Genomic DNA, 15,056 nt, shown 5'->3' with positions numbered 1-15,056 from the left:
GGAGGAATCATTCATCTTCGTTAGACTATGCACATTCTGTACTGCAGGTAGCCGGAAAAAGTTGTCGCTGAAAATAGCCTTGGCTTAGCCTAACCGATATCTTCTTGGGTTTCTAAAAGTAAACATTTTCATATACGGTCCATTATACTTTTTAAAAAGTTGATGCTTTGTTTTAGCCAGGGGTGCACCCATGTTCTGTCAGAATATCTCTAATTCATAATTATCTCCTCAGAGTTTCTTCTGAGCCAAAAGTATCTTTGCGGTTAGCGTCCTCTTTTATTGGCGTTCGCTCTGGCCCCTTTTGTGCCATTTCGTTAAAGTTTTTGTCACCCGAGTATCCTTCCCTGCCTTGTGGTTAATCATAAATCGCGATATAAATTATTTCTTGTATGTCCACAATTTCTTAACTATGTGAAGCATATAAAGCAGCGCATTCCAACTCCAGTACTTTCTCATGGTTTCATTTTGGGGGCCTTTTATGGAAAATAGTATATAATGGAATGATTGGATTTTATATACCGGAGGTGTATACGTATTTCTTTTGTTTTTGATTAACCACCAAAATAACAATGCGACACTGATATATTGACGATGATAAATTGGCTGTATTGTTGTTCATCGATCCATAGACAGTTGTGTTCCTCTACTAAAGTATGATCCTGTAGGCACTGTCATGTAGACGTAATGAATAATAAACCTGGAAAAAAGGGACGGAAAAGAAAAAGTGGACGCGTTGTAGTTTAATTTCCGAAACTACGATGAAACTATCAAATGAAAGGTCTCGGTTATTACTTTTCGAAACCGGTATTATTTTTGACATTTGTTAGGAAGGTGGACAGTGCGGAGGGTCAAAAGCGCTAATCTCTTTAACGAACCCTTTCTGAGAAACTAACACAACCAAAAACTCTGAAAAAAAAAGAGGCTGCCTCTATGTGGGGCCTAGGCTACGAAATATCCTTCAAATCGATATCCGTTCAAATAAAGATTTTTCGATTGAGAAGGTTCTGAACATGGGTCCATGGAAGAATGACCAGCCCTTGCCCTCTCCCTTTGGACATTAAATATCAGGCCGGCATTGAAAACTGCTAATCGAGGTCATTATTCTGATACACCACATGAGTATGTTTAGTGAAAAAATGTTACACCCGCTCCCCGCCTTTGAATGTGTGAAAACTCTTCCGTAAGCTCTACAAAGAACGATGTAACTCACTGCATCCGTCGGCGCTCACAGTTCCCACCGTTTCTGAAAAAAGTGTGTGTGACAGACAGACAGATATTTGGTTTTGTTTTACACAAAACCCTAAAAACGATATGAAGCAGAGTGGAACCAGTAAATCTCAGATATCCTCTAAGAAATGTGGCTATTAGAAATTTAATTTTCTTATCAAGATATTTGGAACGATAACCGTCGAGGAGGAAGCGTGGCCAAACATAGGTCTAATGACCCCGATACGCAGTCTATGAGTCTCCTTAAGGTGCAGACCTCTTCTAGGTTCAGGCGCAAAATTTAGGACTTTAATAACATTTTCACCCTTGTTTATAATGTGCTTCACATGGTCCGTATTGGTCAGGGAGGACACTACTACTCCACCAAAACAGATGATGGCTTTCTTATTATTCAGACCCGAACTAATTAGGTTTAGTTGACAAAAGTTTATTCGTTTTTCGGCGAAAGTTACAATATTGGTCTTTTCTAAATTTAAGAGTGTTGTAGGTCTATGAATCTCAATCGAACACACAATGGCTTGCCATATACTTTCTTTATCGAGTTTCCACTTGCCGCGGTGAGCGAATTGTAGATATACTGGAAGATGTATACCTTGGCCAATATTCTGCAGTGAAAGGACAATATCTGTTTATATCTTTCGAAAAGATCGGGATTGCAATGCAATGTTTTAGCAGCTCATTACCAACAGTGACGTAATCATCTTTGATGACTAGTTCCATTCACTTCAGGACTTAGATTATGATCTCAGAAAGAACGTTTATTGTTGGCAGAATGTTTTCGGCGCGATGGTTGAGGGCTAGAACGTCAGCCTCTCAATCTCGAATTCCTGTCGTCATGGGTGTCTGTGTTCGTCTTGTCTTTGCCTCACTGCTGTGAGCTTATCACTTGCACAACGTTAAATGTGATGATAGGGAAACTGAAGCACAATCTGAATGTATGAATGCCCTATACTCACCTTCCAGCAGGCTTAAATCCACCTGTATCGGAGGAAGCCACCGTTATGGGTTTTGCAAATAATGTGACAGTTGCTCTAATCGCAAAGCACAGCAAAAATGTATAGTTATAATAAAGCGAAACCATGCATCAAATCATGATTAAGAATGTTCGAACCGGACTTGGCGGAAGAGAAGACAGAGGTGGTCCTTAACGTCAATCGTAGGAAAAGCAACATTGCCAATATTTGCACTTAGTTGTCTCATAATAGATGATAATATCCAATCAGTGATAAGTTCGTAGGGGTGATGATCAATACAGCACTTGGAGAGGACCAAAATGTAACCGCAGGCTGCAAATGGAAATGATTCCTTGAAATCCCCTGACGAATAAGTTGCAGTATCTTTAGCAAAAAAAATGTAATGTAAATCTATTTTATATGGTTTCAGACTTCACAAAAAATGCGAAGAAATAATCATACAGAAGATAGTAATAACGGTCGGATAACGCTGAAAAGAGCCATTAATCTCAGACAATGATCTTTTGTATTGAGAAATCGATCGAGCGAAACTACATTAAAGTACATTACAAACCCAAAATGTATATTCTGATTGTGCAATACATCTGAGCCAAAGAAAGAATTTTAGCTTACTTTTAGTTTACTTTCGTCGAAGGTTGAAATCTATGCACATACATATTTGAAGAGTTGAAAAAAAATCATTCCATGACTGGAGGAAAAGTGCTGTCAGGTGACGATACTGTATGCGTTTAAAACAAAGTAGAGAGGACGTTTGATCAGAAGATGGATCATTGGCAAAATAAAGATTCGGAACGAAGGCTGAAATGAGAGAAACTGATGATAAAATATAATCTTCTTTTTGAACCAGCTGGGTACCGGGTGAATAAAGACAAAATGAAATATTCAGCCTACTGTTTTCTGTTAACGTGCTAATTGGACCCTGGTCCTAAAGGCGTTAAACACCGAAGAACTAGGATGAACTCATCATTAACTTCAATATTATATTTAGCAATCATGCAGACAAGATTACCACAGCTAGCCTATCCGAGTATTTTGACGGAAGAGATTCAACTATGTATTATGGTGGAATAAATGAGAAATTAAACTGTTCCAACTTGCATTCCATCCAAGAAAAGCTCCTGATTGACTAGATTCACAAGCTATATCATAAATCTAACACGGCGAATTGAGAATAATTTTTTGTAGAGAACATTGGCTACAACTCCAATAGGTAGCCTAGAAACAAATTATCACAGCTGTGGTCCTTTCTTTCAAATATCCTTTTATATGTTCCAGACAGATCAAATTAAATATCCTATTTTTTGTTTTATTTATTTCCCAATTCAGCGGTGATGGGTTTTACATTTTTCATCACACACTACTCATACGACATCACTATGAATCACAATCACAAACTAGATTTCATTATACTATATGATCACAGAATTAACACTATCTATGATGACGTAAAAAGTATTGTTTGTTTATACCACACTAATTTTACCTTCATATTGTTGAGCTGATTCTGTTGCTGGGTCAAAATGAATACGAGGCAGAGTTTTTGATTTTGACTCACCTGGAACGAAAAGAAAAAGATGTTAAAAATATGTGCATGTTTCTATATTTGGAGTGTAAAAATCGTATGTCAACTTTAACAGCTCTACTGCTAATTAAATTGACTTCATTTGAAGCTGTAAGGAAATAATAGACCCCGGACACATAAATTCATTTCTTGGTGAAAAAAGTTTAGTAATTTGGTCTGAACTTTAGTTATTGTCATCTTAACTAGTGGTTGCGCACAATTAAGGAACACTTCTGTAATAAATCATACACAATCTTCATAATAACTCTGCACTCCAATTAAGCAATTAGCAAAGTGCAGGTTCACAATTTACATAACTTTTCATTAAAGTAATTGATCATGAAAAAACCTTCGGATAAAAGTGTCATTACTCACAATCTACATTCATTTGAAAGAACACATGGACACTTTTTATATGAGATATTCATTTGTGTCTCCTAATGCAAACTATTAAAATTGCACCTTTTGCATCACATCATCGCCTATCTAATTACAAACAAACTATTGTGAACTACCAATTACCATATGCATAGTAACATAATTATAATTAGTAGCTACCTCTACCATCCTATTCAATTACTATTGTATTCAAAACGCCTGACCTGAAAATAACCTTGTGGTTTCCACAAAATGTAAGAAAACTCACTGCTATTGCCATTTCAGTAACTTACACTCTGTGTTTATTCGACATACTTAATAATAGTAACAATAAATAACAGTCACCCAAACCACATGAGTGTTTGTTTCCATTGGTAGTTTTGTGTTTTGCATGAAAGATGGAAATCAGTCTGCCATTTAAAATTAGACCTTAATTACCGCAAAGGTACAGATAAAGTTTAGGTTAAACCACATAAGATAACAACACAAATACGTGGATGTCTTGATACATATGTAGTGCTGTACTTTGTGGGGAGAAGTATCTGTTTTCTAGTTTATTGTTATGTATTTTGATTACCATTGAATTGTGCAATAATTGCCGGAAAGTTGACAATTATATCAGTTTACGCGTTATGAAATCGAAAATATTTTCATAGTGCAATGGTATAAATGTGTCAATCCTTTATAGTTTGACTGTATGTGTATAAAAATGCTTAGAGCTATAGACTCATGTTCTGCGGTTAGACTGAAATTCGAACACAATAGTTGATCGCTTTTTGACTGGCAAGAATAATTCTGAAAAGCGAGAAATATTGAATGAATATTCTCTTTGAAACGACTTCATAAAATAAGATGATTATAATGGAAGGTGAAGATTTTATCGATAGGAAAGATTGAAAAGGTTATCAAATTTCGAATTAAAGATTGCTTTCAAAGAGGAAACTATAAAAAATATATGAAAATTTCTTGGTAGCCCTTTACACGGAGCGCATGCTAGTGTGTTGACTTGGAGAACCTAACTACAACACTAATCAACTTTGGTGAACTCAAGGAAATAATACTACCCTAATCCTTTAAAATGATACCTTTGTCACAATAAGGAATGGTCTCCTCAAGGCAACTGTGTCAGTCCTATTCAACATTATATACACTGTTTCACTTCATAGTTGATGCTACCACACATATTTTCAATTTGTAGGCTCCTGTGACAAAAGCAGAGCCATAGAAATCCTACGCCATCACGTACGTACCTTTACCAGGAAATGTGACTATAATATTTTCAAATGAACTCAGAAACGACATACACAAACCTGAATTGAGTTTTCTTCTTTTCACTATAAATCTAAAACCAAAAAATCACAAGGGATTCAACCGTCTTAAAAGCTAATTCTGCCATTAGAACCACCAGACTGCTATGTGAATGTATATACGTGCTACATCCCAAACAAGGCCTGTCCCTATACAGGAGTCTAGCCGAACATTGAATACTCGGCTTCCTCTATGATCTGCTCACCCAAATATTACTCCATGAAAATAACGTCCTTTGCGGCTTCTCAGCTACACAATTGTTCGGGCCTTATAAGATTTACATCCGTTCATGTAATGTTCGTCCTAACAGATGAAACCTCTCCACAGCTTATGAAACTGGTTATCATTGGCAAAGAAGTCATCAAGACCAAAATACATTGGTCTAAAACCTGCTGCTAACAATGGTTCTTCTGTCTCATAAGAACATACAAAAAGTTCTTTTAATAAAAAACACCCACTCGAGGTTTCCACCTCAGTGGATCGGATATTGCAGGCTCTCCGGAGAAAATTGGTTTAGCAACATTGTTCTTTCCTGGCAAACTTGGTATTGGCTTTCAAACCAGCGGCGTCTCCATCTAAATGGCTGAGTTGTCAGCTACATGGACGCTAAATAAAACAATCCCTTTAATGAAGAGGCTCGTACTGCAGCGGCGTTTCGGCCAAACGTAGTGCTGACCACATTGCCTTCTACAGTATTCGGTAGAGTACGATAACGGTTTTGAATGAAGTACCCTAAAACGCTCCAAGACCCGGATCCAATTGGATTGCCGCATCAATCATTAGTATTATCTAAGAATTTGCATCAAATCTTCCATTTATACTACAATACGTATTGTTAAGGCTTTGACAAAGGGAAAGAAATCTAGAAAAAACTCGTATCAATCGGAAAATAAAAAGCGACTTTGAAATGGGCTAGAAACTTGCCATCATCTGTTTATTAAACGTGACCAGCCCTTTGTAGTTTGTGGAATTTTTCAGGAACTGATATTTCCTGTTTCTCATCAAACGCATACTGCTCGTCATTGTATTGGATTCGCCAACCTGATCTATTTTTTCACCAATTTCAATATTTGCCGTTTCAATACATCTTTAGCTTTTTTAGGGCATCAATGAAATCTTTCTTCTTTCATTCTTTCATCGCAGCACACAGATCACGAGTTTTCTAGCTCCACAAGCATAACTTCTAATGAAGTTAGAGTTAAAGTTGAAAAGCAGTGCTGCGGACTAATTGTCCAGGCTTAGGCTTAAATCATGGGTTCAAAAGCTCTAGAAAATCCATTAGTACGGGCGTCGAAAAGTGGAGTTGGTACTGAAACATCAGCCGTTCAGCCTATCAGGTTTCTGCTTATAGACCACTATACATATGACTTGTCAGCGAGATACTGGACAAGGTTGCTACGTTGAGCAGAACAGTTAAGGATACAATATGTGTGAAACTCTAGGCAAGTCAAACAGACACCAGAACCATATATAGCATGAATCAACAGGAAGAGCTGAATATGCTTTCTGACATACTTAAGGCTACTAAGGCACCATGTCTATAGGAAAGGAGAGGTCACGAATGGGTCTGGCAGTCAAGCCTTTCATTGTCAGACAAAAAGAATAGAAAAATGTGAAAGAAAGACATAGCTAGACATACCATGCAAAGTAACATTTTTTTTTATTTTGATCTACTTCATTACAAAAATGGGAGGTAATCCACCATAAATGATCCCAGCATCTACCAGTACATAATACCAATATACCGCCAAAATATTGGTCTATTATTTATAGGTACGTGACATTTTTATGCCATTTCTGGAAATAATATTGCGTGCCAATGCGATACTTCTTTGCTTTCGAAAATATGTACCTACCTATCCAGCAAATTCGTTGTTCAAGTGGAATATTATACCAAACTGTATTGCTACAAATCCAATATCAATTTAGATTTATTCAAAATGATTGGCATTGCTTTGCAACTTTCCCAATTAACGATGGATGTAATCAATTGCGTGCACGTTGATCTAGAATGATTTGAAGTGCATCACGCAAGTTTTTACGATGATTGTTGTTAGGTTTTACTAGCTTTTTACCAATTTGCAGTAATTATCAAGAACCATTCACAGATTGTAGTGCAAGCAAATGACTAATGCATCCTTGAAAGTTCATAAACATAGTTTCAACTGCAGGGCTGCGCAAAAGTTTGTGCTTTTAAACGTGCACTACCAAAATTTGTAAAAATAGCCAAAATTTGAGGGAGATTAGCTATCAAACTCGGAGGAGGTTAGCTATCAAAATTTAAGGGATATTAACTACCAAAAATTGGAGGGGTCAGCTATATGTCTAATCCTTAGCAAAATATGGAGACCCGACATTATTTGGATACTTTCTTATTAGCTTTAGATTTTGCCCCCAGAATAAAAATATGACAATTGATAGTCAAAGTAAGCTGTTCGAAGGATAGTGGATAAAAAATGTATTCATCTAACGACATTTTTGCAAACTTTATTGAAAATAAGATAAATGTGGATTGCCTTAGCGTATCGAAGTGAATTTTTTCACACCAATGGTCAACTGGTGAATTGAAAAAAATGTATAGAAAAGGAAAACAGATAAATTGAATACAACATTATTTGTTAAAAAATGATGGTCCACAAGACTAAAAAACAGAAAAAATGGTGAATTTCTGAACAAAGAAGTTAGTGTGAAAAAAGTGATAGAGCCCCTTAATAGCAGCAAAAGGAATGTTTGAACAAGAAACAGGTCTGAAAGTCTTTAGGAAAGCGTTAGGGCGAATGGTTGAGTAATATATTCGATCCATTCACTGTGGAATAGATCTATAGAGAAAACATCGGACTTCTATTTTCCAGTTAGAATTAGCTAAGGACAGCGCCTATGGCCCAGTAGGGGATGTTAACAGAGCTAACACGAGAGGAACAGGGAGGAATTTCCCTCAGGCCTGGAATGTTCACGAATGTTCAGAATAAAAATTTAATGAGAAAAAGGAGAACAGTGATGGGAGTCGCATAATTTTCACCATTTTTCCACTATAATTTAAATATATTATATTTATTTTTAAATATATTTTTTCGAACAATTCGTGGATAAAACTACATTCAATATCCAACTGACAAATGGAACAGAGAGAACCAGTAGCATCGCGGATAGTTCGATAATACAGTCCCCGAAATCTGACCTAAGAATCATTGAATACGCAATCGCGGTTAAAGCCAACTCCACTTTGACAGGTAATACTATATAATACCACCAGAAATTAACTTCAGTCTCCACAGGGCAGAGAGCAGAAATACTTGAAATGAAATGTGCTTGCCAGTCAATAGCAGGTTTCCCTTTGTTAGCAGGTTTTATTGAATTGAAGATCGAAGAATTGAAGTATCGGTTCCCGAAACACTAAATATAAAATGAAAATGTTTCAAGGATTGAATAATGATTTCAAATGGAAAGTTAAATAGTAGCAAGGAGTAAGTCCTCGAGTCAAAGCGGGATGTGCTTACTATCGGACAGAAATATCAGCTGCTACTGGCTAAGGACTCTCGCCCTTTCTTAATAACTACCACACTACAACAAAACCAAGAACGTTCAGTCCTATCAGTCCTAATCATCACATTCTACTCATAAATTAGTGGAGAGAATGCCAAATTTGTCGAGCGGTCAGTAGAAATAGGTAATCTGTTAGGTTGAGTTTTTGTATTAACACAAGTTGTCGGTGTCAAATTCACCAAAGATGAGAGTGTTAGCCAAGAACTGCATATAACAGAACAGTAAACAAGATGAAATACCGGAAGCTGGACGCTTCAGGTATAAAAATTTTGTGTTGTGTGAGAAGTACCCTATTCAAATTTTCCCCTTCGCGTATATCTCCATTTCAAATCCTTGATGTATGTACATATGTATTTCCAAACTCCAACCCCGCCTTGTATTCACCTTATATGTTGATGACGTCATACAGGTCTTAGAATGTAAGAAATTCACATAATTTTGACCTTCTATAACTTTGTTAAAAACAGTTAGATTTTTGTGGAACTTTCCAAAATTATGTACTATATTATTACTTACTTACACAATTTTATACTTCCAACATGAACTTAAGGGAGGTTTTCGGGTAAATTTCTAAAACATGGTAATAGTATATTAGCTTTATTCAGGCAGATATCTGAATGGGTCGTACTTTGAGGCCTAGATTTCATATGAATGTACCATTGTGATATTTTTTAGATTTTTCTGAGGACGAGACCTGTTACATTTTTTGGGGCACACATTTTGAGTCCCCACTTCAGTATGTTTCAGCCGGTATCAAAACTATCATCAGTATCGAAAACTACTAATTAAGCCCTTTCACTTGATAGCCCACATGACCATATTCTGTGAAATTTAGGCCCCTCTTACATATGTATGGGGAGCCCCCTTAAACTCAACAGAAAATGGCGCCACTTGCTGTATGTAAAGGGATTTACAGACCGCATGTTCTCACCAAATTTCGTGACATTGGTTTAGCCGTTTGCGTATAAATCGGGTGCGATCCAATCGATTCTAATAAGGTTTTGTTTCACACGAAACCTTAAAAATGAATAAAAACTTCTCGTCAACCATTCATAAAATTTGAACCCGAAAGAAAAGCTGTCTAAATATAGCATGAGATGATACCAGAAGATCAATATCCCTTCTGAAATGGGTGTGGTTAAATATGTTAATATAGATCCCTGAAAATAAACAAATTTAACATTTGTGTTGCCCGATATTTACGAGTACAAAATTAATATGCAACTGGCGGGAAAAAATTGACTTCTCATGTCAAGTATGCATCTTTCAAGAAGAATTTGAACCTGTCCTGTGGTGCGAAGAATACAATGCATCTAAAGCTCTAAGTTACTCAAAATTATTTATTCGTATTCCTTGATAATGTATATAAATGGAGTATAAATGGATCTTATTTCGTATCAATTAACCCGACCTTTTTGAAACCTCTAATCGTGATTCAAACTTTGGAACAATTTTCGATAGACTTTACCCGATTTCTAGCAATAGAAAACTCCGTCATATTAAGTGAATAACATGGTGGTCCTGAGCTCCGGATTTGAAGCAATTGAAGTTAGTTATCAGTTAAACCCTCTGATCAGGAAAACATGAAACGGTGTAGATGGTGTAGGCCTTGGTATATAGCTGCAATAACTTCACTGTACTAAAACGTCTCAATTCTTCGAGCTGGTCCAAATTAACATCCTCTATTCTAGATATTCGGAGCGATGGATCTACAGCCTGTCATCCACACAAAAGAAAACCAATAGATATGTATAGAGACAAACTAAAAAGACTCGCATCAGATTAATATGATAGAAGTGATCACACAAAGGAGCAAATAATCACACTTTAGGATGGAATGGAATGTTAGATTCCTTGACAAAGTTGGTGATGCTAATGTGTCGGTCAGTAGGACAGCAACTATAAGTTGAGCACAATCAGATACATCCAGAAACAACCCAAGGACATAGTCCTTTATGACATGTCAAATGACATCATCAAACACATCACACCGAGAAATCTAGCTATAAAGTGAACAAGAAACGATGGTAGAAGCAGTAAAATGTGCCCCAGGGCGCTAGAGAAGTGACAGGTTGAATGGTGAATGTCAGGGAGCGCTTGGGAAGAAGCAACTAAACAGATATTAAGGTAAAAGAAATAAAAGATTTTTGTCGACCAACTAAAAACAAATGATTATAAATTTGCGGCTAACTATGGAAGGCAAATTGATGAATAAAATATGGAAAACATGGACTTTTTATAATTAGCCGTATGATTGCCGAAAACTGAAAACAAAACGGACGAAATAAAACGACGAATTCAGTTATGAGGGCTTCTACTTGCTAGCGATTTTAAACGCCATATAATGGACCTTCGCACAAACTTCAATGAAATTTCCGAACACGTTCGAGAAAAGAGTTTTCAGGATCAACACGGGATGGAAGTCAATATTCAACCAGGTACAACCAAGCATGATCATCAAGCTGGAAAAATGTCAATGTAGTGCCTTAAGATAAAGGAGAGAGAACTGGGCAAATTGAGTCGACGAAAACAATGCAGCTCTGTTCGGATTTGGCAATTGGGCTTAAGCGAAAAATTTAGATAGGTACAGCAGTAGTATCCTCAGAGTAGAGCAACAACGACATTAACGATCAACAAGTATCATAATTCCATTCACCAGTTGAGAATTCTTGAATGTTGTAAATATCCATTCAACTTTCTGTAAATAGTGATTAAAAATAAAACCGTTTGGAGTTAACCTACTGTAGTTATATCTTCGTTTTGACCCAAGGAACTCAATTTTTTTTCTCTCTTTGATAAGCTAAGCTATGCTTTTTCTGAGGAGAGATCACTTATTTGTTTACTCTGAAGAAAAATGCTCGGGAAACTAACATTTCTTTGCGAAAAGCTAAAATGAATATGCAATATTAAATAGCATAAGTACGCCAAAGATCAAACCATGCCCACATGGCAATCTTTAGGACAAAAAACCCAGAAAGTGCATAAAAGATTACTGGGTTCTTTGATTAGAAAAGCTTCAAGTCTTGCCTGATTTTTATATAGATCTTGTCTTGGTACCATTTCCTTACTTTTAAAAGAATTCGAGCATGGCCTACCGATATATATTCCTTTTCAGCACAATTTCCTTCCTACTTCATTATAAACGAGAATGGGTTTCCCTTTCATTGCCATCAAACTCAATTTTGTCCAGTGCAAAGTCTGGAACAGTGGAACAAGTTCGAAGACAAACACAAATATCCAAACCTGCAACCAGGATTTGAACTCATGGTTCAAGATCAAAAGCGAACGTTCAATTACCTCGGCCACCGCACCCGTGATGGTATTCCGATAGTAGAATAATTATTGAAATCACGTTACCGTGTACGTTTCCAAGCTAAAATATTCATCTGTGCCCCTCATTGCTCATGCATCTATCCGTTGACATACGATTAGTTGAACCTCTCCAACAACTTAGGAAGTTATTGGATATATCAAATATACTTCGTACAATGCTCCGGCTTCTATTGTCCCAAATATGCATACATACCCAAAGTAAATTATTATCTTTTACTTAATTGTGAAAATAAACCCGCTTTCTGTTGCATGTTTCTTCTCACATTTCGTAAATTTTCCGCTAAATTGTTAGTGCCATTCGAAACCAGTAGCTAATTGCGCAACTAAATAGCACTTTTTCCAGCTAACTAACAGATCCTGAACTATTCTCGTCGCACATTGCATGACCTCTTGATCAAATGGTGAGTGAATCTGAGAGTTCATTGTCTTCGAGATTTTCTAAACTAAGCTGTAATTTAGCAAATGTATCTTCATACACGTACCTACATACCAGCAATTGCTTCCTCAAATAAAACTACACAGTTCCACTTTGTATAGCAAAATTATTTTAGCAAAACGAACAACACGAACTCATGTAAAAATAATTTTTGGAGACATGCCACGGTTATTAGTGTCCATACTATGAAGGCAATCGTTAGGTATGAGGTCTTAACCCTGCATATATGCCAGCTTGATAGAAAAAGTTACAGAAGTTTGTCGCTTTTGGACTCTTTCTAGTAGCATTAAACCTTTTATTTATCAAAACTAGAAAGGTGTTTATGGAAAGTATCTACTATCCTCGTATATTACGAGAACGAATAAATACTTTTCAGGCGATTTAACGTAATCAGAAATGTAAACAAACCAGTCTTATCCAGAATTCAAAATATAAATGCATTCTTCAGCTTCAATCTCATGCCCAACAAATCCCCGTCAGAAGAAATATCTGATTTATGCATATTGTACATGTCGAAAGATTAAGACAGTAGCACAACATAGACACAGCAGATTACTTCCAACTCCATTATACGATTGGGGCCCAACCTCATCATAAAAAGTGGACGTTAGCAAAAATCCGTAGTCCATTCATTTGTTGCATGCAAGCAACATGGCGACAAGCAACAATAACAATTACTGCTACGACAATAAACAAACAAATAGTCACAATATGAGGAGACCTCAATGTATCCAAGCTAACACCATAAAAGATAATATAATGTGTATGACGTGACCACTTTAAGGCACTTAAAGAGTAATTTCTCGAGAAAATGCCTAAACAAGATAGTTATGCTGCTGCCGGTCCAGTTGTCTTAGTTAATTTGTAGTTGTCCCATAAATGGACAAAACGACCCGACATAGTGTCATCAAATCATCATCCAATTTACATTAAAATTTGTCTTCCGAATAATGGACCTGGAAACGTTGATAATCTACAGATATTAGCTTGTATGGAATTGTAGATTTAAAATTATTATAGGTCAACATTTCGACGTGGTAAACTATTCAAAAAGAGATAAATCTTGAAGTTTTTAAAATTTATGGGTCTCTAAGATGATTCCTTTAACAAGATTTTGTCTATATTTGTTGCCCCAATAACTTAATCTACATCGTTTTAAGCTTCCAAACGTAATTCTACTAGTCTGATTAAAACGGATGGATGTTGAAATTAAGGTGCAATGTATAGATCCCGATGAACATGCTGAAGAAACTTTTTATTATCAACAAAATTTAGTTTAGTTTACTGGAGGGACCTGCGCTTCGAACACTCAGGCAATTGTACTATCCCCGTAAATCGCCTAATCAATGGCTTCCCGGCTACGGTGTTCCCAGGCTTTAGCGAATCTGCGAATATTCTCCAGGAACAGAGAGGATTTTTGCCTGCCGGCAAGAGTTCGAATTTCTCCACTCGGCTGCGTGAATCCTTGCAATGTGACCCTTCAGAGTAGACTTGCCAGTGAATGGCCAGATTCCAAAAGCAGATTCTGACTCCAGCACCTAAACCAACTAAAAGATTGAGGGAGTTTTAGCATTTATGCCTTAGGGGGACCATTAAGAGGTAAAGAAAGACATTTTTTCATTGCATAGATCATTAACTTAACAGGCTCAGTCCCGAGCGCCTAGGAGGAGTCACTTCATGTCCTTACGCAATCTTGCAGCGCTATGTAGGTAGCATATTTATAAATACTTGGTGTTAATGTCATATTATATAAGATCGGAAGGCGGAAATGACAGTAGATAGGTCATAAGGTTAAGAAGGGGCTACAATTGCATTGCTAGCCTAGCCATGCAGTGGAATACACTCTTCTAAAATGACCGACGAGTTTGTCGAGAGAGCACTTGGTGTAGAACAGTAGAGAAAGAGTGCGGGCGACTCAGGAAGTGCTGGGGGGAGCTTTAGCGCATTTAAGGTTTACTCCACCAAAGGTAGCTGGGAACCATATATAGTATCGTATCCGAAAAGCGATTTACCAAACATTTTGTTTTTCAAACACCTTTTTTTCAAATGACTTTCACATTTGCGGGAAGTCAAACTTAAAAAGTAATAAACGGATCATTATGAAACTGTTCGACGTATGAAGGTTATTGAGGTACTTCCGCCAGAGAGATTTCGAAAACAACATGCAGCTAGAAACGAATTTTGCATACTAGTTTTTATTATGTCAGGCTGTGATACTTTTTAAATTTCCTCACAACCGCAAACAAACCATTCTAAATTGTTGGCGTTAATAGAATAATCATTTTCAATTGGCCCT

The 15,056-nt window shown here is 36.7% G+C and overlaps 1 protein-coding gene across 5 annotated transcripts in view; it reads right to left on the bottom strand.

The window, feature by feature from the left end:
• LOC119655696 (ras GTPase-activating protein raskol) overlaps window positions 1-15,056 on the bottom strand; it is a 426,106-nt gene that overhangs the window by 154,754 nt on the left and 256,296 nt on the right. For 3 of the 5 annotated variants that reach the window (XM_038061704.1, XM_038061705.1, XM_038061706.1), the window contains one exon: window positions 3,685-3,756. The exons of 1 other annotated variant lie outside the window; for it this stretch is intronic. In XM_038061704.1, the coding sequence (XP_037917632.1) occupies window positions 3,685-3,756 (72 nt within the window). Of the gene's footprint in view, window positions 1-3,684; window positions 3,757-4,137; window positions 4,166-15,056 lie in introns of those variants that run through there. One more of the 5 variants, XM_038061709.1, reaches the window with a different exon arrangement.

The sequence above is a fragment of the Hermetia illucens genome, chromosome 4 (assembly GCF_905115235.1).
Source record: "Hermetia illucens chromosome 4, iHerIll2.2.curated.20191125, whole genome shotgun sequence".
Classification (NCBI taxonomy): Eukaryota; Metazoa; Arthropoda; class Insecta; order Diptera; family Stratiomyidae; genus Hermetia; species Hermetia illucens.
This window is presented reverse-complemented; position numbering and strand designations above follow the sequence as displayed.